This window comes from Trichosurus vulpecula, chromosome 2, assembly GCF_011100635.1.
Source record: "Trichosurus vulpecula isolate mTriVul1 chromosome 2, mTriVul1.pri, whole genome shotgun sequence".
Taxonomy (NCBI): Eukaryota; Metazoa; Chordata; class Mammalia; order Diprotodontia; family Phalangeridae; genus Trichosurus; species Trichosurus vulpecula.
In genome coordinates this window covers 373537321-373563150 of record NC_050574.1, presented here as the reverse complement: position 1 = coordinate 373563150, position 25830 = coordinate 373537321, and the positions used below count along the sequence as shown (strand labels likewise).

The following is a 25830-nucleotide window of genomic DNA, read 5'->3' as shown; positions in this document are numbered from 1 at the left end:
ATGAAAAAGCTAGACAAGATAAACTGTAGATCTCAGGGAGGTAGCACAAAGACCAAGGATGACTAGAAAAGGCTTTTTGCACATGAAACTTTGGCTGAGACTTGAAGGAAGCCAAGGAACCCAGGAGGCAGAGATAAAGAGGGAGAGAGTTCCAGGTATGGAGAACTGCGAAGGGAAATTACCCAAGTTGGGAAGTGAATTATTTTGTGAAAGGAACAGCAAATCACAGAGTGCATAGAGGACAGCAAGGTATAAGAAGACTGAACAGATAGAAAGGATCCAATTATAAAGAGGCATTATAGCATTATATTTGATTCTGGAGGTAATAGGGAACCACTGGAAATTATTGAATGGAGAAGGTAAGATACTGCTACAAGAAGATCTTGGTGACAGCTGAATAGAGAATTGCATGGAGTGGGGAGATGCTTGAGAAAGAGAGACCAACCAGAGGAAGGGAAAGAGGGTGAAGGGAAGGAAATAGGCATTTATCCAGTGCCTAATATGTACTTGGCACTTCACAAATATTGTCTCATTCTATCTAGCACGGCTATAACAAGGGAGGCCTGCAGCAAGATGGTGGCAGCGTCAGAGGAAAGAAGGAGATGCATACTAGAAATGTTTCAAAGGTAGAAATAACAGGACTTTTCGACTGACTGGATACAGGCAGGAAGCTAGAGTGAAGAATCGAGGACAACTCCTAGGTTTTTGAAGTCTGGTGAGGATAATGGTGCCCTGGATAGTAACAAAGAATTAGGAAGAAAAGAAATTTTGGGGAAAAGATGAGTTCAGTTCTGGACATGTTTAGTTTAAGATGCCTACAAGTTTGAAATACTCAATAAGCAGTTGGGGAGGCAAGACTGGAGGTCAGAACAGAGATAAAAGCTGGACAAATAGATCTGATAATCATTTGCACAGAGATAATTAAATCCATGGTATAGGAGAAGAGAAGATGACCTGGAACAGAGCCTTGGTTACCCACAGTTAGCAGACATGACTCAGATGAAGATACAGAAAAGGAGACTGAGGAGTGTCAGACAAACAGTAAGCAAGCCATTAAATGTACTCTGGTTTTTGTAAAAAAAAAATTCCTTTGAATATGTATGTATGTGTATACACATGTATATATACACACACATATGAATACGTACATATATACACATATATAAACACACCTGTAAGCAATGCATATATACAAAGGATATGCAAGACATCAAAGTCATCCTTATAGTACTTAGCATGGAAGGAATAATTACTTTTGTCAAGAACGTGTCTCTAAGCAAGAGTAGATACCAGTTAATTTTCCTTGTGTTCTGGATTTAGACTAATTTAACAGGTAACAAGGAAAGATCTCATTAATAAAATATAAACTACGCAAGTATGGGATTTTAAGTTTTCTCTTACTGGGAATGAGAAGAGAAAGTATACTATTCACTCTGATACTATTTTGGGGGTATGCGTGTGTGTACATATACATATATACATATACACACACACATATACATATATGTATTTATCTATATTATATATGTAGGCATTTGTATATATAGATAGATGAAAGATAGATATGTGTGTCTGTGTGTGTATGTATCAACCTAAAATCAAATTAAATATATACATAAGGCAGCATTCTTGAACTAGAAAATTCAGGTATAAATTTTGACAAATATTCCTGTTCAAATTCTTATTGAGGAAATGTTCTCATATTTCCAAACAGAAAACAGTTACTGCTTAGTGGTTTTCTTAGAAAAGAAGAAGAATCCATCATGATCCTTAACTGGTCATCTTAGAGAACTGTTACCCCTTTCAAATTAATTTTCTTAAATAACTGAAAATTTAATACAAAAAAAAGTGGAAACAAGTCTGGAAGATAAAGGAAAGAGATTTTGAGAACAGATCTACTAGTCTGAAATTGTCTTGAATGCAAATCTCAAGCTCTTTTTATTACTAAGAATTTAGATTCCTATAGACCAAATTACACAAATTGTTGTAATGTTTCTTATGTTGGGATATTTTGTATTTGTTAGATGATTCAACAAGTAAATTTAACAAAAACTCTGAAAAGGCCAGTTAACACAAGGGAAATGGAAGAGCAACATGTGATATAGTTTATGATTTCAAAGAGACCTCATCATTAATACAAAACAGATCACAATCAAATGCCAAACCATGACACAGAGATGAGATATTGAAAGTTAGAAAGGAAAGAGATCATTATTGGCTGAAGTTGTCAATTAATCTTTTTCCTTATTTTTTTTCTTTTTTCCCTTTTTCATTCTTTCTTTTTTCTTTCTTCCTTCCTTTTGTTTTTTGCTGCTCTTTCCTACCTCTCTACTATATCTTATATTTGGAATGTTCTTCCACATTTTATGCTGTTGAAATTCTCTCCCTTCAAGGCCCATCTCAGGTGCCACTGACTTTATGAAACCCTTTCATATGTAACAGCTCAAATTTCTCAAAACACTGTATCTAAACATCTTTGCATTTATTGTCTCAATCAATGGTCAACAACATTAAGCACCTACTGTGTGCCAGGCACTGTGCTAAAATGTTCTTTTTCAATGTTACTTGTGTACATGCCTAGTCAGATTGTAAGATTTTTTAGAGCAAAGAAAGCAAAATTTAAAGTTAACATTTTAAAAAATGTTTTAAATCTTTTTATCACCTTCACCTAGCACAGTGCCCTACACAGAGGAGACACTTAATAAATATTAATTTAATTTAGCTACACTAAATTTAATTAAGGTGAGACTTGATTCTAGAAGACTAGTTAAGAATTTGAATAGACAAAATAAAAGGGCATTCCAGTTTGGAGAAAGAATACAAACAAAAATCTGTTTGGAAAGAATATGAACAAAGGCATGTTTAGGAGAAGATACAATCATTTTGGCAAGTAGGAGGAAATGAATTTGAATAAGTACAGAGGAGCTAGGTTGTGGTTGGCTTTGAATGCCAGAAAAAGAATTTTTGCTTATTTCCAAAGACAATGTGGAACTATTCAAGGTTTTTGAAAGAGAAAGTAAAATGATGAAAATGGTGTTCCAGAGAGATCATTTTGTTGTTAGTATGTAGAATAAACTGGACTGGGGAAAGATCAGGAATAAAGATGACAGGAGACTATCACAATAATCTAGATGGAAGGCAATGACAACTTTGAGTGGAATGGAGACAGAAGAAAGGAATGATAGTAATAGATGATAGATTTTCAAAGGAAGAATTCTTAAGATTTGATATAGGGAATGGAAAGGAGAAGATATAGACAAAGCGATTACAAAGTTCTAGCCTAGAGCAGGCTTATTTGTTTAACAAAAGTAGGAAGGTGGAAAGGAGCAGTTCCTCTGGGTCAGAGAGGCAGAAATGAAGGAAAGTGGGAAGAGGATTCTCTAAAGGAAAGAGTATTTGTTCTAGATAATACAAAATAAATAACTTATCAGAAAAACTTATTTTGGGCTTTGGGGGCAGGAATGAGAGGGGGTGAATTATAACTGTCTTTAATTAATTAAAAGGCTGTCATGTAGAAGGATTAGATCTGTTCTGCTTGGTTCTAGAAGACAAAACCAACATAAACAATGGAGATTGAAGACAGACATATCTAAGCTCAATATAGCGAATCTAACAAAACTCTCAAAGGGGTTGCCTTGGAAGGTCATGGAGTTTTCTAAGTGAAGTCTAGTTGACCACTTGTTTGGGGTTAGAGAGCTTTCTCGTTCAGGTAAGAGTTGATCTAGAGGTTCAGGAAAGGGTCATGTACAACTCAGATTCCGCGATGGACCCATACACACAATATTGATGCCATCTGCTCATGGCTGCTTGGTGAGTAATGGCAAGTTGCCATTTCTCTTCCATGCTCACTCATAAAAAAATAGTCGCACACAGTGAGACCACAGAAGATTTTATAAAAATTATTTTCCCTTCTCAAGCTACCAAGAACCAGAAGTTTCATCCAGGTGTTCCAGCTCGCTCTAGTCCTTGGTCCTAGTATTCTCTTTGGCCTCTGAAGGAAGCTGTTAGAACAGTTTAGGTCAATGAGAGAGAATCCAGTCCTGGGGGTGTGTGCAGGGATCTCTGACTGGAATCAACCCTACATGAATGGTTGAGCAGCCTGCTTCTGGAAATGCACAATGATGTGAAAGAGGGAGGCCTTACTCTGACTCAGAATAACACAGGTAATCTGTGACAGTATTCTGTATTAGTCTCTGAACCAGAATTGAATGGGAATAGAATAGACACCACCCACCCAAACTGATCTGTCTCTGTCTCTTTGTCTGGTTCTCTCTCTGTTTCTGTCTCTGGTGCCTGGTGAAATGATTGCTTCCCATGCTGAGTGACCAGAGAAAGAAGCTTTTATCATGGACCCCCTAAAAATCATCATGTTCCTATACTGCAAATACCTGATTATGATAGCTACAATTCTAGCTCCTTGCTGTTCCTCAAACGAAATACTCCATCTCCTGGCTCTGCATTTTCACTGGCTGCCCCCCACACCTGGAATCGTTCCCTCCTCATCTCTACCTCCCCCCAACCTTCCCTGGCTTCCTTCAAATATCAGCTAAAGTCCTTCCTATTGGTGCTATGGCCTTCTAGCTGAGATTTTCTCCAATATATCCTGTAAATATGGTTGGTGTGTGTGTGTGTGTATGTGTGTACAGTTGGTACATTATTGTTTGCTTGTTGTCACTCCCTATTGGATTGTAAATTCCTTGGAAGTGGGAGCTGCTTTTACCTTTCTTTGTATCCCCAACACTTATCAGCTAAAGAGGCTGAAAAATAATAACCATTTAGGTGACAGGAACATCAAGAAAGAGCAGAATAAAAGAAGCCAAGGGAATAAAGAACTAGAAAGGAGTAGTAGTCAGTGTTAACAGCTGCAGAAAATTCTAGTAGAATTAAGACTGAAAAGACTTTAGTAGTTATTCCGATTACATATCTATCCAGACAAAGAGACAAAGGGCTGCAGAATATGTACTGGGGTGGAGGGGAGGTTAGAACCATAGAGGGATGCTGAAAGTAGCACAGAGTAAAGGTTTCACAGCTAGCTTAGCAAACCTTTAGTTTTAAAAAAGGCACAGGGAATGTATGTGATGTTCGAACCAAAAGTGGCTGAACTGAAGATGAAGCTAGATGGTCCCAGGGAGTTCAGAACCCAGTAGCTAGCTCCTTCTAGCCATGGTAATTCATGTCTTATTTGACAGATGAAACAACTGAGGCCTGGAGATAATAACCTATGTTGTGAAACTAAGATTAGGACCTATATCTCCTATCAGTCCTATGTTTTCTCATCTATCACACTGAGTCTTAAATGCCAAAATTTTAAATATGTGATTGATGCCATGCAAACATAATTGTGGAAACAAAACTGAAGGAAATAACTGTATCAGTTTTTCTCCAAGAATAGATTTTAAAATACTGTAAAATTTACAATTTTACAAAGTCTTTTATAATTTATGTAGGAATGTCCTAAATTATAGAATTTTAAAATGTGAGACTTTAGAAATAATCAAATCATTTGAGTAATTCTAGAATGAGAAAGTATAAAAGGAGAAAAAAAATTTAAAAAGCAAACCATACAAAGGCATGGAGGGAAAGGATTTAAGAAATAATGGTTGTGATTAATGTGTAGTCTGTTAAGTGACTGTAAGTCATTAATAAAATTTGGACCTTTCTTGCCAGGGACATACTTAAAGAAATTGCATCTCTCAAAACTGCACTGTCATCACTTTCTGCTCTTGATGATGTCATGGAATAACATTACAGACTAACGCAGTCAGCAGTTCTGCGTTTCAATCCTCAGACCTAGGGTTACCAACATGGTTTTGTAAGATCCTAGAGTATCCTCAATTACACTACGTGTTGTCTTAAATTCTTAATACCAGCATTAATTTCAATTCAATTACTTTTTTTAAAAAAACATACAAACTAAAGTATGTTTTTGGCAGAATGGAGGCTTTACATAGTGTACTTCAGTTCTTTAAAGTTGGAAAACACAACTACATGTATTTAAAACATAAAAAAGGAAAAACTAGAATTTTGATTCTCTCCGAATCCATATTTTTGTTTGATATGAACACCTTATAGTCCATTTACTTAATAAATTTAATAGTTTCATATTGCTGTCTATATAGCTAATGCATATGTTTCTATACCAGTATGTCTTTGATTATAAAGTTTGGAAATAAATTCTAGATTTATGTGGTTCCTAGTTCTATACAGTCCTTAGCTCAGCAACACAAGTAATAAAACACTTTTTAGCAATAACAATGTTTATCTATTTTTCCTTTGCTATTCACACATTAAAGTCAATCATAACTGATTTCCTTTATATTATACAAATCTATGATTTCATTGGTGTGAGGAGATCTCAGGGTAAAAACCCTTCCACTATTCCATTATTTATTGTCTTTGAGAGTTTAGAGAATTACTAGGACACTAATAGTTCAAGTGACTTGTCTATGGTCACATAGCTACTATATATCAGAAGCAAAACTTGAACCCAGGGCTTCCAGACTCCAGGGCCAAATTGCTATCCATTATGTTGAATAGCCCTGAGTACATCCAATCCCATTTGAACTCTATCAAATGTTTAAATGTTAATACTGATATATTAATAAATATTAGCTATCAAATATTAAATACTATTAACCTTAAAATAATACAAATGCCAAATTATTAAATCAGGGGTAGGGGATTATTTTCAATTAAATGGTTATTTTCAATTAAAATGACAAAAATTATTAGGAAATAATTTTTAATAAAAAGTTTAATCATGCTTTTAAGGTAAAATTTTTGTAATGTAGTACACAAATAAAACAAACTGCAATTACTTCAAATTGTTGTGTGGCTCATTTTAGGTATTAAAATAAAAGCATCTCAAAACATTTCACTTTCATTAGTGTCTTAATTTTGTAAATATTTGGATTTTTCCTGTTAGAAATCATCAGTTAATTTCCTTGTTGAAACATAACGGTTTCCAACCTTATATCATGTTTCATATTCCCCCCCAAAAAAAAATTGACTGCAAGTGAAAAATAATATATCTCCCCAGAGTCTGTTTCAGGTGGCTAAGGTAGAGAGCAATAAATTGATAAATGGCACCTTTGTGTCGTGAAAAAGGTTGCCTACTTCCCCAATCGAAGCAGAACATCTTATCCACATAGCCAGAGAACCAAATACTGCTTGCCCTACTTCTCACTTTCCCAAATCATGTAGGACTACTTAAATTCATGAACGTTATTTTGGCAAAAGATGCTATCTATATTTTGACAAAAAAGTAATATCCCCAAATAGATATAACAGACACATAGTTACTATCACAAATGGTTATGCTATGTTTTGAATATTTTATGGCCAGAGGCCATTAAACTGTATGGGAGAAATGCATTACTTAGTCATTGTTTTAACATTAAGTAAACATCATCACTTATGCTAAATCAAATATCTCATGCTCAATTAATTAGATTTCCAGATGTCACCCACAAGATACCTACAAATGTTCCACAAGGAAATAATGCAAAAGATCTTTAGTAATAATTTTAATGTATCATATAAAGTAATGTTATAATGTTTTAATGTTTTGTTTTTAATTTAACCATTTCTCCTTTGGAAATTCTAAAGCCACACAACACACACAAAAGAAAAACTGCTAAAAGGGTAGTATGAAAATCAACAAAGTACTTCTATTTTTACAAAAAAAAAATTTATGATCAAGTTCTCTTAAACATTTCATTTTGTTGTTGTTTTTTAACTGGACCTGTGAATTCAATATAAAGACCAATCATTGAATAACTTCCTCTACCAATGCATATCAGCAACTTCAGGTCTTTGGGAGTTGCCTGGAGGACTGAGAAGTGAAATGCTTTGCCCAGCCAGTGGATATCAGAGGCTAGATTTGAATACAGATTTTTTTGACTCTGAGGTCACTTCATCAAATTGTCAAATGTTTCACTCTCCATATGTTAGAAAAGACTCTAAATTTCAACTGAAAAGAGTGCTTAGGATAATTCCTACATTACAACTTCAAGGAACATTCTCGTGTAGTATACACTCATTTCATAAATAGATCAATATGATGTCTTTTCCAAAAATTTAGGCAAGGGGATACACACAAAACTAAATTAATTTAATTATCTTTCAAAGTACATTTCAATCTCATACTACAAAAAGACTAGAAAGTTGGAGGCAGCTGATTAGTAACTAGATTTTTAAGAAGTGTATTTTGAAGACTCATCAAATTTTTATGACTATTATTAGTAGCAATGGAGTTCACACCCTGTTTCTCTTTTGTAAAGGCCTAACTTTAGAGCTGATTAAACCATTAGTTTCTTGTGGCATTTTCTATGCCTCTAAAATTGTAACTGAGACCATAATAACACTAAAGTACTGCCACATTTTGGGATACTTGGATCCTACTTGGAAATTTCTTGCCCCCTAAATATATACATTTTATGTGCCTCCAGCATAAAAGAATAAATTATCTTAATAAGTATTTGTTAAATTGATTTGAATTATTCCATATAATTTGATTTGATAAATTGATTTAAACTATTCTATATAGTACTCCTGTATATGAGCCAGATTACAACTTTTGCCTATTAAACAGTTTTTCTTTTTAAGATTCATTAGAGAAGAACTCATACTTGTTGGCTTTCTACCTAAGGATTACCAGTCAAAAAAAAACCCAAATTTTAACCCTTAAAACACATTCATCCAAAATCAAGTACCAAAAGCTAGTAAAGTGTCTTAAGTAAGATTCAAAAGAGATTTTAGTATAACTACTTCATTCTCTGACTTTGGGTATAAACTACAGAAATAGAAGAGAATCTATCCAGTTTCTAAAGACCTTCCCACAGATATGTCCTATTGTCCTTCAGTCATTCTATGCACTGTTAATCAATTATCTCTCTCAAGAGGTTTATTTCTTACAGAAAAAGGAGGAGAGAGGACAGAGGAGAGGAAAGGGAAAGAAAAACAAATGATATATAAATAGAGTCTCAATCAATCATAACATTATTTTAAAAAGAAAGTCTTAGATCTAAAAATTTAAGCAAACACTTCTTCAATATTTAAAGATCCTATTTCAAGAACCCACAATTTTACTAATGTGATTGCTCTGCCCACTAATGAAGATTTGAAATTCCTCTATGTTTTGGTTAATGGTATGTAGGAGACTATCAGAACACTGAAAGAAACAAACTATTTTTTTTACTTCAGAAACAAGAATTTGTACTAAATCACAACACCTCAAACCCTCATTTTACATTATATGTTGCGTTTGGGGTTTTTTCCCTCTTAAAAAGAAGCTTCCTATCTGCAGAGACCCAGAGTCAAGGCTGCATCATTATTGTTGTCTGTATTCTAGTCTTCTAGGTACTGACAGCAGCTAATGGGGGGGGGGGCGGAGGGGGAGAGAAGGTGGAGATAAAGCAGAGCTCTCAGAATAACACAAGGTTTAAACTCTCAAGAAATGGAAAAGCAATGTGGGAAGAGAGAGGAAGAGACAAAGGGGAAATAGCTGAGCATTGAATAGCCCGATTCATTTTCACTTCGTGGAGTCATAAGCACGCCTGGGCACACCTTGAAAAGTCACAGAGAACTGGCCATGGCATAGACATATGGAGACTCATTGGTGAAAAGCCATCCTCTTCATTGTTTGCTTTTCACAAATGAAATCTGCCTCCTTTGTGACCACAGAGAAACAAGGGAAAATCTAATCAATCTTTTTCAATGCCTAGGATGAAGAATCAAAGATCATCAGGTGTTATTCTTTCCAGTGAGATTCCCATCCTCTATGTTTCTTATCCCTCCTTCCCCATAAAAGCCCTGTCCCTGAAATGAATAATTTGTCCATCTTCCCTCTCTTTCCACCTTTTCCAAGTCAATCTGCCGAAGTGGAAAGGTCCAGAAACATACTAGTCTGTGAACAGGCTATGCCACTTATGATTTTTGCAAACTTAGACAAGTCACTTCCTTTTCCTGAGATTAGTTTTCCTGATAAGTGAATTATATGGTCTAGTAAAGTTGATCTCTAGGTGTACGTGCAGTTTGAATGTGCGTGTGTGTGTGTGTGTGATGGAGAAGGGGACAGGGAGGCTAATAGGCACAAACTGATCAACTCTTATCACTACAAGGTCCACTTCCAATTCCACAGGTATAAATTTTATCCCTGGGCGGTCACCCAAAAAAGCTACCTAGGGGAACAAAGTTCCTTCGTTCTCTCCCACTCTCCCAGAAATGTAGGAGGCAACAAGAAGTTTAAACTACTGTGACTCTCCTTCCAACCATTTTCCTTTCTTGGTTTCTCCTTACTCACCGCTGACGACCCTTCGGGAGAAGCCGCCCTGACCCCAGAGCAGCATCGCACCCAGAAGGATACTGATCATCCGGTTCATCGCGTCTGGGGAGGCTGTACAGTCCAGGAACAATCCAAGGGACACACCCACATACGCTGCGCACCCTCAACAGTGAAACCAGGTGCAGACTGCTGCCTCAGGTACGAGTCTCTTGTGAGCAAGAGGTTCCACGGCCTCTCTGGCTCTTTCTCCTGCTTCCAGTCTGATCTCCAAGCGTTCTGTTCCCCTTTCCCTTGCAGTTTGTCTTCCTCTACTCAAGTCACGGTTGATTCGCAAACCCCAGGATCCTTCTGCAGCCTTTCACATTTCTTAGACAAAGAACTGTAACTCCCTCTTCAGTTACTCCTCTACCCACCTTTCTCTGACAATGTGTGTGGGGGGTGGAGGGGGACGGGTAAGTGCAGGTAGGTATATGGGGTAGGCTCTCGTTTCTGTTCGTAAAGTGAGAATTATGCCAGGACTTCAGTCATGGGTCTCTCTGTCTCTCGCCCCAACGCCCCGGTCTTTGTGTGGGAGAGGGTGGGCTAGAGCTTCTGTCTGGGAGGTCAGCTGTTGCTTCTGCTCACTGGATGTGTCTCCTTTTACATCCATCCCCTACGCTATTGATTTTTTTTTTTTTTGGCTCCTCCTCTAACCGGGAAACCTCTTCCAAAACCGTAGAATCAGCAACCCCACCGCTCACCCTTCCCTCCTCCTCTTCTTTTCGCTAAGAGGTCTTCTGTATTTACTTATGTAAACTGTGACAGCTTGGCTACAAGATTTTGACAAAAGGTTGGATCAATTTGCATTTTCTAGAGATTAATGTTCACTGATGTTAAATTGTGGGAACTTTTTTTTCCTACATGGATATGGGGTATTCTACTCAATTATACCACCACTACTGAAGGAGGGTAAGAGGAAACATGCTTGATGAAATATGTGGTGTCAAGGGTTTTTTTTTTTTTACCTTTCTGCAAATAGATGGCTTTCAAATAATTTGCCGCATTGAATTGCTGCAGAAGCAGATTGCAGGGAATATTTGGATTATGAATCTTTCCTGGGTGATTTCAGGCCCTTAATTTATATTACTTCTCCATGGTTTTAAACTTCAACAATACAGTATAAGACTACTCAAGATAAAATATTCTATTTAGGCATTTGCACAATACAATGTCTGTTTATTTCCATGCATTCATCAGTCTGTGAACTTCAGTTTAAATTACAAGTAAAATACTGAAGAAACAGCAGCTTAACTTTGTAATAACACCCTTTTCAAAAGGGACTTGTTTACCTGAAGTGCCAGAAAGAATTCATTATAGTACAGCCTTATCTATTGCGAACTCTCCTTCATTGTGAATCTTGAGAATAGTGTTTTATACAATAAGGCTTCAATTTATCACTTAACATTGTATTGGTTTACAAAATTTGTTATTCCAAAACCTTTGGGTCATGTGACAGTTTTAATCAATCAATCAACAAGTTTCTGTTAAGCATCTACTATGACCCAGGAGAAAAATGAAAGCTTCTGCTCTCAGGAAGGTTACTTTCATAGGAAACCCAATGAAACACAAATTTCAATAGTCTCTTCCACAGAGACTATAGATAGTGTTACAATATCACCTTAACACATTCCATGAGGGGTCTGTAGATTAGACCTAAAGTTTGACTTTTCTTCTGGAGGGACAGAAGATCGTGATTGCTGAGAAGACAGAAGCAAAGGTCTAAGGAATTTAAAAGGGGGTTTAACTCTTGTCTAGTGAAGAAACATAAAGAGGTTTCTTGAGAAAATAATTTGTTATCCTAAAAGGTGCATGGTGAGATTGCATTTCCAGGATTGAAAAGTCAGCAGTTGTGGTGGTGATTTAAGGGGGTTTTGACTGTGATCTTTCATACAGCTGATGAAGTGTAAAAAATTTTGTCTTTGTTTTATTGTTTTTTATATCATCAATAAACAGCAGAGCCAGCAATTTTGATGTTTTTTTTTCAATTTAGGAGAGGATACTGCCTCTATATAGAATAAATACAAAATAACTGTAGGTTGCATAGGGAGGAAGGGATCAGAGAAGGTTTTATGTAGAAACTTAAGTGAAAGCACATCAACAGGAGATATAGTCATGTTTGTGGAACAGCAAGAAAGGGAATTTGTTTACATAATAGAATTCAGCTTAGGGAATAATACATAATAAGCCTTGAAAGATAGGTTGGAGTATCCTTGTAAAAGACTTTAAAACACAGGGGAATTTATATGTTATCCTAGAGACAATAAGGAACTTTTAAGTTTTGTTGTCTCAAGGGAGTATAATAGTCCAACCTCCACTTTAGGAAAATCACTATTGGCAGCTATGTGGGGGATATATTGGAATGAGGAAGGAATAAGGTGGGAGGAACAATTGCAACAGTATAGGCAAGGAGGACCTAAGCTCAGGCAATGTTGTATGAGTAATGAGAAGGGGGCAAATGTGAGAGAGATCGTGAAGGTAGAAATGGAATAATACCATAGAAATGGTGAGACTTGGCAAGTGATTGTGTATGTGAAGTAAGGAGTCAAAGACAGTGCCAAGGATGTAAAACTATGAAAACTGAAGTGATGATGGTCCTCTACAGAAATAGGGAAGTTTAGAAGAGGGATAGGTTTGAGGGGAAGTATAATGAGTTCTCTATTGTACATATGGGGTAGGGGGAGAGAGAGAAGGGAATAATCATTTCTATAGCACCTACTACGTGCCAGGCACTGTGCTAAGCACTTTTTACAATTATTTCATTGGCTCCTCACAACAACCCTGCAATGAAAGTGCTGTGTTACGTTTTACACTTGAGTCAGAGTCACACCGTAAGTGTCTGAGATCATATTCGAACTCACATCTTCCTGACTCTAGGCCCAGTGAGCTATCTATTGTACCATCTAGCTACCCATTGAGTTTAAGATGTCAATGTGATATGTTTGATGCATCCAGTAGGTAGTCGATGATATTAACTCAGAAGATAGAAAGGAACTGAATATATAGATCTGGGAGTCATCTGCATAGAGATGGTAATTGAATCCATAGGAGTTAATTCTCACCAAGGGAGAAAATATAGGGAAGAAAGAAGGTAAAAGAAAAGAAGGGGCATGGAAGGATGGGAAGTGCCCAGAAGAGGACCTGGCAATCTTCTTCAATTTTTTTAACATAACATCCAGATAATCCCATGATTCTTAAGTTATTTCTCCCTCATCTGTTGTCCAAGTCAGTTGTTTTTGGTAGGAGATATCTTATACTTTCCTCTGTTTTCTCATTCTTTTGACTTTGTGTAAAGAATTCTTACTATCTCCTGGAGTCATTTATTTCCATTTGGTTCATTCTCATTTTTAGGAAGTTTGTTTCTAGGGTAAGGTTGTGTACCTCTTCTGTTAAGCTTTTGATCATTTTTTTCCAAGTGTCTGCTCTCATTTCTTATATTTTTTAATTTTTGCATGATTCTTTGAGAAATTCTAAGTGCTCTTGTGGGCAAATTGTTGGGGTTTTTTTTTCTGTGAGGTTCTGACTATTATCCTCTTTTGGGTTTGTGTCTTAGTCATCTCTGGGATCAAAAAGGTCCCTTTTTTGTTAATAGGCCTTAGGAATAGAATGTAAGTTCTCACTCCCTTACTCTAGGGATCAAATCAAATAGATGACTTTTCCTTTACTCTGGTCATCTTGTTCTTTAGACCTTTTACTCCATCATGGACACTAGAGGTCTCCTCTCATGTGATCAGCCTTTGTTGAGGCCCTTTCTTTTGAATAAGGGGAGAGAAGGATAGGCCTTTTCTTTAATCCTCATTTAGATCTGAGGATATTCTCCTTTCATGTGAGAGACCTAGTTGAGACTTTCCTTGAGATCAAAGAGAGATCAAAGTCCTTTTCTTCCACAATCATATACATATATATACATATATATGTGTGTATATATATATGTATATATATATATAAAATTAACTGTCAGCTTGAGTGAAGGTTTAGGGTTTTTTCCCACAAATTGAGGAATTTTATTCCTTCTAGTGCATTTTTAGTGCCAGTCTCAGTTTCCTTTAATCCCTCAGGATATTTCTTCATGGTAAGGCAGTTGAAGGATTCTTTTTTAAAAATCCACTATCAGCCTGAGCCAAGGCATCCTTTCATTCATGGTGAGGTTTTTCCCTTTTCCTTAGTGTGTTGGGTTTTTTTCCTCTTAACCTTAGTACCAAAGTGTTTCACTCCCTTGGCTCCCCTTCCACTCAGCTGAAAACCTTGATACCTATTTTACTGAAAAAATGAGGTCATTCACTGAGAGATCTCTCTTCTTCCTCTCATATCTTATATTAACCAGATGTCTTCTCCTTCATCCTTGTTCACATAAAGAAGTGGCTTTTCTCTTGCCAAGGCAAACCTCTCTACCCACAAGTAATCCCATTCCATCCCATCTTCTTCAACAAATATCCTCTTCTATTATCCTCACTTTCTCACTTATCATGAACTTCTCTCTGTCTACTGGCTGCTTCTCTACTGCCTATAAACATGCTTAGGTCTCTCTTATCCTTAAAAAAATCCGCACTTGATGTATCCATCCCCATTAGCCAGACTCCATAATTCTCCTCCTTTTGGGAGCCAAACTCCTTGAGAAGACCATCTATAATGGGTGCCTCCACTTACTTTCCTCTTATTGTCTTCTTAGCTCTGGCTTTCAGCCTCATCATTCAATTGAAACCCCTCTCTCCAAAGCTGCTAAAAGATGTCTTAATTCTCGTCTCTAATGGCCTTTTCCTAATTCTCATCGTTCTTGATATTTCTGTAGCTTTGATGTTGTCAATCACGCTCTTTCTGATAGTCTCTTATCTCTGGGTTTTTATGATGCTACTCTTTCCTGGTCCCCTTTCTAACTATCTGTCTGTTTCTTCTCAGTCTTTTTTGCTGCAGCTTCATCTAGATCGTGCTAGATAAAGGTGGATATCCCCCAGGTCTCTCTCTTTGGCCCCCTTCTCTTTTCCTTTTATATAATTTCACTTGGTGATCTTATCAGCTCCCATGGAGCCAATTATCTCTACAATTATCATTTCTACATTGATGATTTTCAGATCTACTTATCCAGCCCTAACCTCTCTGCTGACCTTAAATATTGCTTCTCTGACTGCCTGTTGTACATCTTGAATTGTTTGTACAATATTAAACTCAAAATATTTAAAACTGAACTCACTTTTTGCCCCAAACCCTCCCCCTCTTCCAAATTTCCCTGCTACCACTATCCCCCCAGTCATACAGGCTAGGTAACACCTTCTACTCCTCGTTGTCTCCTACTCCCTCCCTACCCTCCCCACCCCCATTTCCAGCTCAGGCTGGAGACCTTTCAGTTCTCCCAAAGTGGTCTGATCCAGAGTAAGGCCTAATTGTTAATCTCCCTGATACAAGCTCTGCAAGCTCCTGAGCTAGGATTTGGTCTGAGCAACATTAAAATTCTGCTGAACTCAGCCACTAGGAAGATTTACTAGTTGAAATCAACAGAAATGCAAGTTCCTCTTTGGGCTTGAATTTTTGCTCTCTGCCCTGGTTATTCTTTTGTAGACTTCAAACTAGTGGTAAGACAGACAATCGGAAGATGGAACTGAGACCTTGCTCTGCTCCTGGGATCTGAGCTACATCACTGCTGTTTGCTTCTGAACTAGCTCCTCTCTAAATATATGTCCACTGCTCCATACCTGGGAATGCTACCCTCTGTCACTCAATAGTGAGTGACAAAGTTGCCAGGTGTCACCTGTCCTCAAAGTGCCCAGTACAGGTCTTAGACCTCCTCTTCTCCTGTTGTATAGCCTCTTCCTATACGCTAGAGTGCTCTTAGCGATGTGCTCTTGTCTACACCCCCATCCCCACTGTCACTTGTCCTTTCTGTCTGTCTCCCTGTGCCAACCTGGGCTGGAAAATGATCTCCTTACTGTTTCTTGGATTTCCCCATCAAGATTTGTTCTGGTATATTTTGTAGATCTCTTTTGAGGAGTTTTAGGGGGGTGTTCATTGCACTGCTTCCTGGCACTCCACCATCTTGGCTCCACCTTCTCATTTTCCCTTTCCCTTTCTCTTTCCTTTCAGACCACGGAGGTCTGAAGCCCTTTGATGTCATCACTAAAGGGTTTTGAATTATATTCACCACTTGTCTAATGGTTGAGATTTTCAGTAATAAGTTTGCTTGTTTAATGGTAGGATAGAGCTGAGCTGTGCTATTTCCTTCTGTTCCACCATTTTAGTCTCTCTTCCCTTCTCCTCTTTAGCTTCTTACTAGTTTCAGGATCCTCTCTTGATCCATGTATCCAAAGACATCATCTAGAGCTTTCATGGTCATAAAGTATTACTTTTTTGTGGCCTCTACTGCTTCCTGGTGTCATTCAGGGATTAGTTATAGTCTGGTACAGCACTCCATTGAATAGCTCCAATTTCTGCCATTGTTTCAATGTTTTTGCCATTGTCTCATTCTCATAGTGATTTCTAGAGACTAAAATTTTAGAACTTTCAAGTCATTTCTTTTCTTCTTGGTTTGCATAATTTCTCTCAGCCCTTCATTAGCTATCTGCTTTCAATACCAGTCATCCACAGAAAACAGAGGCAATGAAAGGAGGTGACAGAGGATGAATAAACAGCTTCATTGTGACATGGATTTCAGAATACGGTATTTGTAACCAGGTTGGTTTCCCAGGCCTGTATTGGATGTTGAAGTCATAGTTGGCTAATAATTCTCCCCATATCTAGCATTTAACATCAAACTTGGCACAAAGTATAAGTAAATGGATTATTGTCAATCTATACTTGAAATTTGGTTTTGTACTGAGGCTGAATTTTTTAGTGACCATCCACTTAAAAGGATGCCAGATTGTGAATGTGGTATTGAGCCTCAGTGTCAGTCAAACCTCTGTTGCAAAATTCAACTGGCCTCTGGAAACCATCACTTTCTTGGGATAGTATAGACCCCAAAACTTTCAGTCTGGCATCTATATAGGACAAAAGCCTTGTTCAGATCTCCATGTATTAACACAGCATGTATAAGACTTTAAATATTTGTTCACAATTGTCTATTCATCAATGTCTAAATGGCTTTGTAGGTTTCAAAACTTGCCCTTCTTCTATCAAATATGCATGAACAAGTTCACTCAGTGGCTTAGCAATAGCACCATAGTTCTTATCAAAGTTGTGATAACTCTCACATCAATCAATCAATTTAGTGCCTATTATATGACAGGCTTTTTGTCAGTTTCTGGGGATACAAATACAATTAATTAAAAAAATACCTACTTGCAAGGAGCTTACATTCCAACTTAAGTATGCACATAATAAATGTTTAACAATAATTAAATATAAGGTAGTTTGGGAAGGAGGGCACTAGCATTTGGTATTGTTTTATGTAAAAGGTTAAGCTTAAGCTGCATCTGAAAAGAACGGAGTGATTCTACAAGGTTCAGGTGAGAAAGGGAATGCTTTCCAAGATTAGGGATTGACCAGTGCAAGACATTGTGTTTGAGGAACAGGTGTAAGGCTCATTTGGCTGGATTGCACAGTGCAATAGGGAAAGCAACACTCAGTGAGACTGGAAAGATCATTTGGAGCAGTTACAAGGGCTTGTTTTTATTTTGTCTCCTTGATTAGAATGGAGGGGCTTCTTGAGGGGAAGGATTATATTCTTGCCTTTCTTTTTATCCCTAATACTTAGCATGATTCATGATGCAGAGTAAGGACTTAGATTCTGGTTGTTATTGTTATTCTTTAATATTTTATTTTCCCCCCAATTACATGTAAAAATAATTTTTAACATTCAGTAAAAAAATTTTTTTTGAGTTCCAAATTCTCTCCCTTCCTACCCTCCCCCATAATTGAGAAGGCAAGAAATTTGATATAGGCTATGCATGTACAGTCATGCAAAACAGATTTCCAAGTTAGTCATGTTGTGAAAGAAAACACAGATTAAAAAACTAAGAAAAATAAAGTAAAGAAAAAGAATTCTTTGATCTGAATTCAGACTATATCAGTTCTTTTCTGGGGATGGATAACATTTGTCATCAAAAATCCTTCAGAATTGTCTTGGATCATTGTATTGCTGAGAATAACCAAGTCATTCACAGTAGATCATCATACAATAATGTTGTTACTGTATACAATGTTCTCCTGGTTCAGCCCATTTCACTTTGCATCAGTTCATTTATGTTTTTGTGCATAATTCCAAATTGTTCTACAGAATGGTTGAATCCATGCACCACTTCACCAACAGCGCATTAGTATCTCAATTTTCTCCTTTCCATTCTCAAAAGTGTTTTGCCTCTGACTTTAACCACCCCCAATCTGCCTTCCCTTCTAGTAGCACTCCCCCTTCTCTTACCCCTTTTCTCTCCTACTTTCCTGTAGGGTAAGATAGATTTCTATACCTTACTATGTATGTTATTCCCTCTTTGAGCCAATTCCAATGATAAGGTTCTAATGTTTCCCTCCACCTCCCCCATCTTCCCCTCCACAGTAAAAGCTCTTTCTTGCCTCTTTTATGTGAAATAATTTATCCCATTTTACCTGTCCCTTTCCCCTTCCCCCAGTGCATTCCTCTTCCTCACTCCTTAATTTTGTTTTCATAGATACTGATTCTATCATATTCAACACATCCATTCCTTCTATCAATGTATATTCCTAACTGCCTTAATAATGAGAAAGATTTTAGGTGTTACAAGTATCATTTTCCCATGTTGTAATATAAATAGTTTAACCTTATTGAATCCCTTATGATTGCCCTTTTCTGTTTACCTTGTTATGCTTCTCTTGAGTCTTTTTTTTTGAAAGTCAAATTTCCTATCCAGCTCTTGACTGTTCATCAAGAATGCTTAAAAGTCCTCTATTTTACTGAATGTCCATTCTGTTCCCTGAAGGAGTATACTCAGTTTTGCTGGATAGATTATTCTTGCTTGTAATCCTAGTTCTTTTGTCCTCTAGAATATCATATTCCAAACCCTTTGATCCTTTAATGTAGAAACTGCTAAGACTTGTGTTATCCTGACTGTGGTTCCATGATACTTAAATTGTTTCTTTCTGGTTGCTTGCAATATTTTCTCCTTGAGCTGAGAGCTCTGGAATTTGGCTATAACATTCTGGGGATTTCATCTTCATTTTGAGATCTCTTTCAGGAGGTAATTGGTGGATTCTTTCGATTTCTATTTTAGCCTCTGGTTCTAGACTATCAGGGCAATTTTTCTTGACAGTTTCTTGAAAGATGATGTCTAGGCACTTTTTGTGATCATGGCTTTCAGATATAAAATAATTCTTAAATCATCTCTCCTCAATCTATTTTCCAAGTCAGTTAGTTGTTTTTCCAATGAAATATTTCACATTTGCTTCTACTTTTTCATTTTTTAAAATTTTGCTTTATTATTTCTTGCTGTCTCATAAAGTCATTAGCTTCCACTTGGCCAATTCTAATTTTTAAGGAATTATTTTCTTCAATGACCTTTTGTACCTCCTTTTCCATTTGGCCAATTCTTTTTAAGGAGGACTTTTCTTCTGTGAACTTTTGTACTTCTTTTTCCATTTGGCCAATTCTGCTTTTCAAGGGATTCTTCTCCTCACTGGATTTTTGTGCTTCCTTTACCATTTGGCCTATTCTGGTTTTTAAGGTATTGTTTTCTTCTGTATTTTTGTGCCTCCTTTTACCAAGCTGTTAATTCTTTTTTATTATTTTCTTGCATCACTCTCATTTCTCTTCCCAATTTTTCCCTCTATCTCTTATTTGGTTTTTTAAATCCTTTTTGGGCTCTTCCATTACCTAAGTCCATTTTATAAGTTTCTTTGAGGCTTTGGTTGTAGCAGTTTTGGCTTTGTTTTTTTCCTGTGTGCTTTGTTTTTTTTTTCCTGTGTGCTTTGTTCTTCCCTGTCACCACAGTAACTTTCTATAGTCAGGATCTTTTTCTGTGCTGTGCTCATTTTTTCTAGCCTACTTCTTGACTTTTAACTCTGTTCCAAAGTGGGGCTCTGCTTCCAGAGAGGAGGGGGTACTGTCCCAAATTTCAGGGTTTTTGTGCAGCTACTTTCAAAGATAATCCTGGGGACCTGTAAGTTTTCAGTTCTTCTGGGGTGTTAGAGGTATGTTTACTACATTCCTGGCCTATGCTCTGGTCTGTCATCAATCACAAGCACCCTTCTCTGCCCTAGTACTATGACCAGAGTCACAGCTCCTCTGCACCCCACAAGCTGTTTTGTGCTAGTGCTCCTCCTCGTCCTGGGACTGACACCCAGGACTTGATCCAGATACAAAGATGGGCAATACAACAGAGTCCTGCCTCCCTTTCCAGCAAAGGGACCCCTATAATCTCCTTCTGACCAGCTATCTGACCCTCTTACTGTCTATGGGATGAGAGGTCTGGAAACTACCACTGATTGGGTCATCCCCCAAGGCCTACTACTGGTTTACTGGTATATGACCTGAGCTTGACTCTCACCCAGGCACAACAGACCTTTCCTGTCATCCTTTTAAGTTGTCTTGGGGCTGGGAAATTGTTTCACCTCATCTTTTTGTGGGCCCTGGCACTCCAGAATTTTTTGAGGCATTATTTAAAGTTTTTTGGAGGGTGTTGGGGGAAGTGTTCAAGTGAGCCCCTGCTTTTCTCTGCTATCTTGGCTCCACCAGGGTTATCATTATTTTTATTGGTGTTGCTACTGCTGTTGTTCTGACTGGGTATGAGCATGATACAGTTTCAAGTAACACAAGTCAGCAAAAAATTCTAAATCTTACAGCAATAAGTCCAATCAATCAATTAAAAATAACCTTTATTAGATACTACTATGTGCTAAGTATGTGCTAAGTGCTGAGATACAAAGACAAAGCAAAACAGACTATGGTCCTCAAGGAACTTGAATTTTAACTGGGCCACTTTTTAAAAAAAAGATTAAGGTAAAGTAACTGGAGAAACATAGTATGGTTTTTAAAGTGGTGGGGCTAGGGGAGGAGAGAGGGGAGGGTTGTAACTTGAAAAAAATTAAAGATGAATGGAGAAAAACATAAATCTAACTCTAATAACTTTAAATATGAATGGATTTAACAATCCAATAAAAGGAAAAATAGATCAGATAAAAAAGCAAACCCCTATAATCTGTTGCTTACAAGAAACACATTTAAAAAACAAAGACATACACAAAATAATGGAATAGGAAAAGATTACTATGCATCAAGTGAATCTGAAAAATCCTGAGTTGTAATCATACTATCTGACAAAACAAAAACAAATATGAAAAAATGAAAAAATAAACAAGGAAACTGTACTATGCTGAAAGGAACCATAAACAACAAGCCAATATAAGTAATAAACTTAGAGGCTCCAAATGCCTTAGCATTAAAATTCATAAAGGAAATGTTATCTGAACCACAAGAAGACACAGGAAGTAACACAATAGTGACAGAAGATTTCAATATCACTCTCAGTTTTGAATAAATCTAACAGAAAGATAAATAAAGGGTGAAGTATGGAACAGAATGAATTGCTGGAGAAACTAGAGTTAAAAGACTTAAGGCTTCTTCTAAACAAGACTGCAAAAGAGTATACATATTTCTCCGCACTATGTGGAACTTTTACAAAAACTAATCATGTACTAGGACACAGAGATAACTTCAAAACAACAAATGTAAACAGGCAGAAGCAGTTTACATATCCTTTATAGTCAGTAATGCAATAAAAATAGAAATTGGTTCAGACACCACAAACAAAAGATACAGACCCAGGGGCAGCTAGGTAGCACAGTGAGTAGAGCACTGGCCCTGGAGTCGGGAGGACCTGAATTCAAATCCAGCCTCAGACACTTGACACACTAGCTATGTGACCTTGGGCAAGTCACTTTACCCCAATTGCCCTGCCTTCCCCCTCCAAAAAAAAAAAAGATACGGAGACAACAATTAAATCTTAAATAAAAAGTAGGTCAAAAGACCTACTGCCTTTTAATGGAGGAGACAACTTGTACATATATACAAAATACTATGCAAAATAAATGCTATAAATATAAATAAATACTATAAATACAAGATAAAAACTATACAAAAAAACCTAAACTATTCTGGTTTATGGTATATGTGATAGCAGCAATATCTTAAGACCCTACCTGATGCTAGGCTAGTTTTCCCTTAAAAGCTTTTGAAACAAATAAACAAACAAAAAGTATTAAAACTATCCTTAAGACTTTGAAGAAACTGAGTCAAGATGTCTGTAAAACTAAGAAAACAGTTATAACATCAATATTGTTTTTAAAAATTTTTTGGAAGATTTAAGAACTAGAGACTGCAATTGTCAATCATAATTTCAGAAGACTACTTCATGACATGGTGATGGACCAGTATGCAGGGGGAAAAAGACATTTTTTGGATGTAGGCAATATAGGAATTTGTTTTGCTTGCCTATGTTTATTTGTTAGAAAAGTTCTGTATTTCTTGGAGAGGAGAGGAGGATTGGAAGGAAAGAAAATTCTTGATAACTGGGAAAAAAAAGAAGTTATAAAAGAAAAAGAATGAGCCAGACTGCTAGACCTCAGATTCCATCTGCCTATTCCTCCCATGTACCGCATGCATATTTATTTAAACAATTCATAATCACATAGCCTACAGAGGTAATAGTGGTTAGTGTGACTTGGGACCTGTTTGAAGTGCTGTGAAGAATAACATCGTTCAGCTTTGACAGTTAACTCAAAAGAAACAAATCCTAGATATTAATTATACCATATTCACCCAGGATCAGTCCTTCAGACATCTGGTTGTGTAGACAAATTTGCTGACTTTATCGGAAAAATGTGAAAAGAAGACAATTTTATATGTGCACTGATCATCTCTTGAAAGTTTGCTTGCAGAAAGCAATATCTGATAAGATATGTTCATCTGAGAAAAAAAGACTGACAGTTTCAAGACAAGAAGTATCCTCATACAATACTCTGTTCCTCATCTCTGTGACTGCACTAGTCATACCCATGCCTGGAATGCGTTCTTTTCTTACTTCTATCAATAAAAACCCATCTCTTGCTTCAAGGTATCGCTCAAGTATCATCTTCTACATTGTCTTTCCTGATCCTCTCAGTCTATAGTTCCCTTCCTTCCTAATGACTTTTCATTTAACTACATTATATTTCTTTTTGTTATCTTTATATTTATTCTATCTATAATTATATATATATGCATATATATATATATATATATATATATGTCTGCCTTCCGTAATAGAATGTAAGTGCCTTGAGATGAAAAACTGTTTCATTCATTGTATTTTTTATCCCAAGCACCTAGCAAGGTGGCTACCATGAAGTAGCTACTTAATAAGTAGTTTCTGATTTGATTTATTGTTTGATTGCCTTGTCTTTTCTTTTTTACGGCACTCTTCACTTTAATAATGCTGATCAGAATACATTTTTAACAAGCTTTAGCTACGTAGATAAATAACAGACACCCATTAATAAAAACACAAGCCATTTCTGTGGGCCACAAAACCAACTGCATAATCATTACTGCCTTATGTATTTATCTCTCTACTTCTTACCCTATTTAGTGGACATGCTTTTAAATGGATCCTTTATTCTGTATATTTTAATGATAAAATTAAATATATTGCATATACTAATTATTTGTGTTTATTCTTATATATATTATACATATAAATGATATTTATTATCTCATGTATTTTTTTGCTTCTACTTTTTTTAATCTAATGTTATGTTCTTTTATAAAAGATGCTATAAAGAACACATTCTTAACATGGAGTTTTCTATTTTTACTCATGACATATCTCTATTATAATTGCAACCAGTGTCACAGGGTTGTTTCTAAGGACTCTAAAATACTTCTAAAGCTGTGCCATTCATTGGGATGTTATCAGCTATTATTACCCTTACGTATAAATGAGAAAATGAGCCAGAGATGCTATTTTATTAAATAGGAATATATGCATATCAGTTTTAGTGCTAGAGAGAGATAAGGGATCATTTAGTTCCAACCTCTCTCATTTTGCAATTGAAGAAACTAAGATCACCTTGTCTTTTCCAAGAATAATGCCAGTATTGATTTGTTTATAGCTCAGGAGCTAGAAAGCTAGAGGGGTAGAGAAAAGAAAGGGTTGGCACACATGTAGTGCAAGGGAGATACATGGCACAAAGGAGAATGAAAGGCAGAATGTGAAGCACGGCTGGGCTTGGTTAGATACACCAGTCAAGGCAGTGTAGGCCCCATGGCAGAAGTTCTAGGACTGAAAGATTTAAGTCCTTTTTAGGACATGTTCTCTGGAGGCTCTTTAGTCTGAAAGGTGTAGTTACAGGGCATTGGAATCATATTTCTCTGAAAGAAAAACAGATGTGAATAAAGCATTCCACTTGCAAATAATCTAAATGAAGATCGGGAAAATGTTAGAACAAAGGACAATCATCAAATTTTTTAAAAGGTTAAATATTTAAGGCAAATGTAAAGGATCAGGAGAAGAAAAGAGGAAGAATCAAATTAACATTTTATGGACTAAAATCCATGTTCCCCATAAGTGAATCAATTCTTGGTAGTAGAGGGAGGCAACAGACAGAAGCACTCAAAAGGGCAGAAGGAAGACAAGAAAGAGAGGAAAGTCAGAGAGGTATTCCCACTTGACCTAGATTTAAAGAGATAATAATTTCTTGAGTGTCTTGACAAAATGGGAGATATAGGGGAGAAAAATGAAATCAAAGCAGGGGAAAGACTTGGGTAGAGATAGAAGGCTGGGTAGCTAGTTTCACCCCAGAAGAGGAAACCAAGGAGTACCACTCAAGAAATTTCCCACAGTGGTGGTGATGGGGACAAGAGGAACTTAAAAGGGTCCTCATAAATTCTACTTGAGGAAAATGAAGACCATCTTCTCTGAGCAAGGATCACCCTTCTCAGAACTACATTTCCCCCAAGGAGAGGAAGGATATGTCTAGTGTTCAGGGTAGAAGAGAGAACATATTTTCAGAGATAAAATCTACTAATTTTAGGCGGGAGGGTGAATGGTGAAAGTAACAGCAGAAAATAAGACCAGGCCTCATGACTCAGGAGGCAGAATGATTCCCAGAACATTACACTGCCTCTTTCATTGACTGATGTTTCTAGGTCTGAGAAACAGCAGAAGAACTGCTTCCCTCCCCCTACCCAAAAAATAACAAAACAAATAATAAAAGATAAATAGGAGGATGGGGGTGGATCTATAAAAGCACTAATGTAGAAATTGGCTAGAGGAAGGTACTCTTCTTTTGTCCTCCACATGCCCTATCTTTCATGGATTAGGAGGAAGAAATAGAAGGGGAGAGTGGAATAGAGACATTTTTTTTAATGTAAGCATTTATCCCATGAATATGAGATTAAAAGTCAGAAGAGCCTGGATGGGGATCAAAATAAGGATTAGCACAAAATAAATGAATGCTTCTTGGAAAAGGACACCACAAATGGGTCCTCATATATTGAGTTTTACACCATCTTAGGGCTGACATTACACGTGGCAAAAGGAGCCTATCAGGTGAAACTGCTCAACCACTTTCAT

The 25830-nt window shown here is 36.8% G+C and overlaps 1 protein-coding gene across 1 annotated transcript in view; it reads right to left on the bottom strand.

Annotated features, from left to right (window-relative positions):
- Positions 1-10374, bottom strand: part of CHODL (chondrolectin) — a 29126-nt gene extending 18752 nt beyond the window's left edge. The window contains exon 1 of the mRNA XM_036747256.1: positions 10304-10374. Within this exon, the coding sequence (XP_036603151.1) occupies positions 10304-10373 (70 nt within the window). The 5' untranslated portion in view covers position 10374. The remainder of the gene's footprint in view (positions 1-10303) is intronic.
- Positions 10375-25830: the final 15456 nt, after the last annotated feature.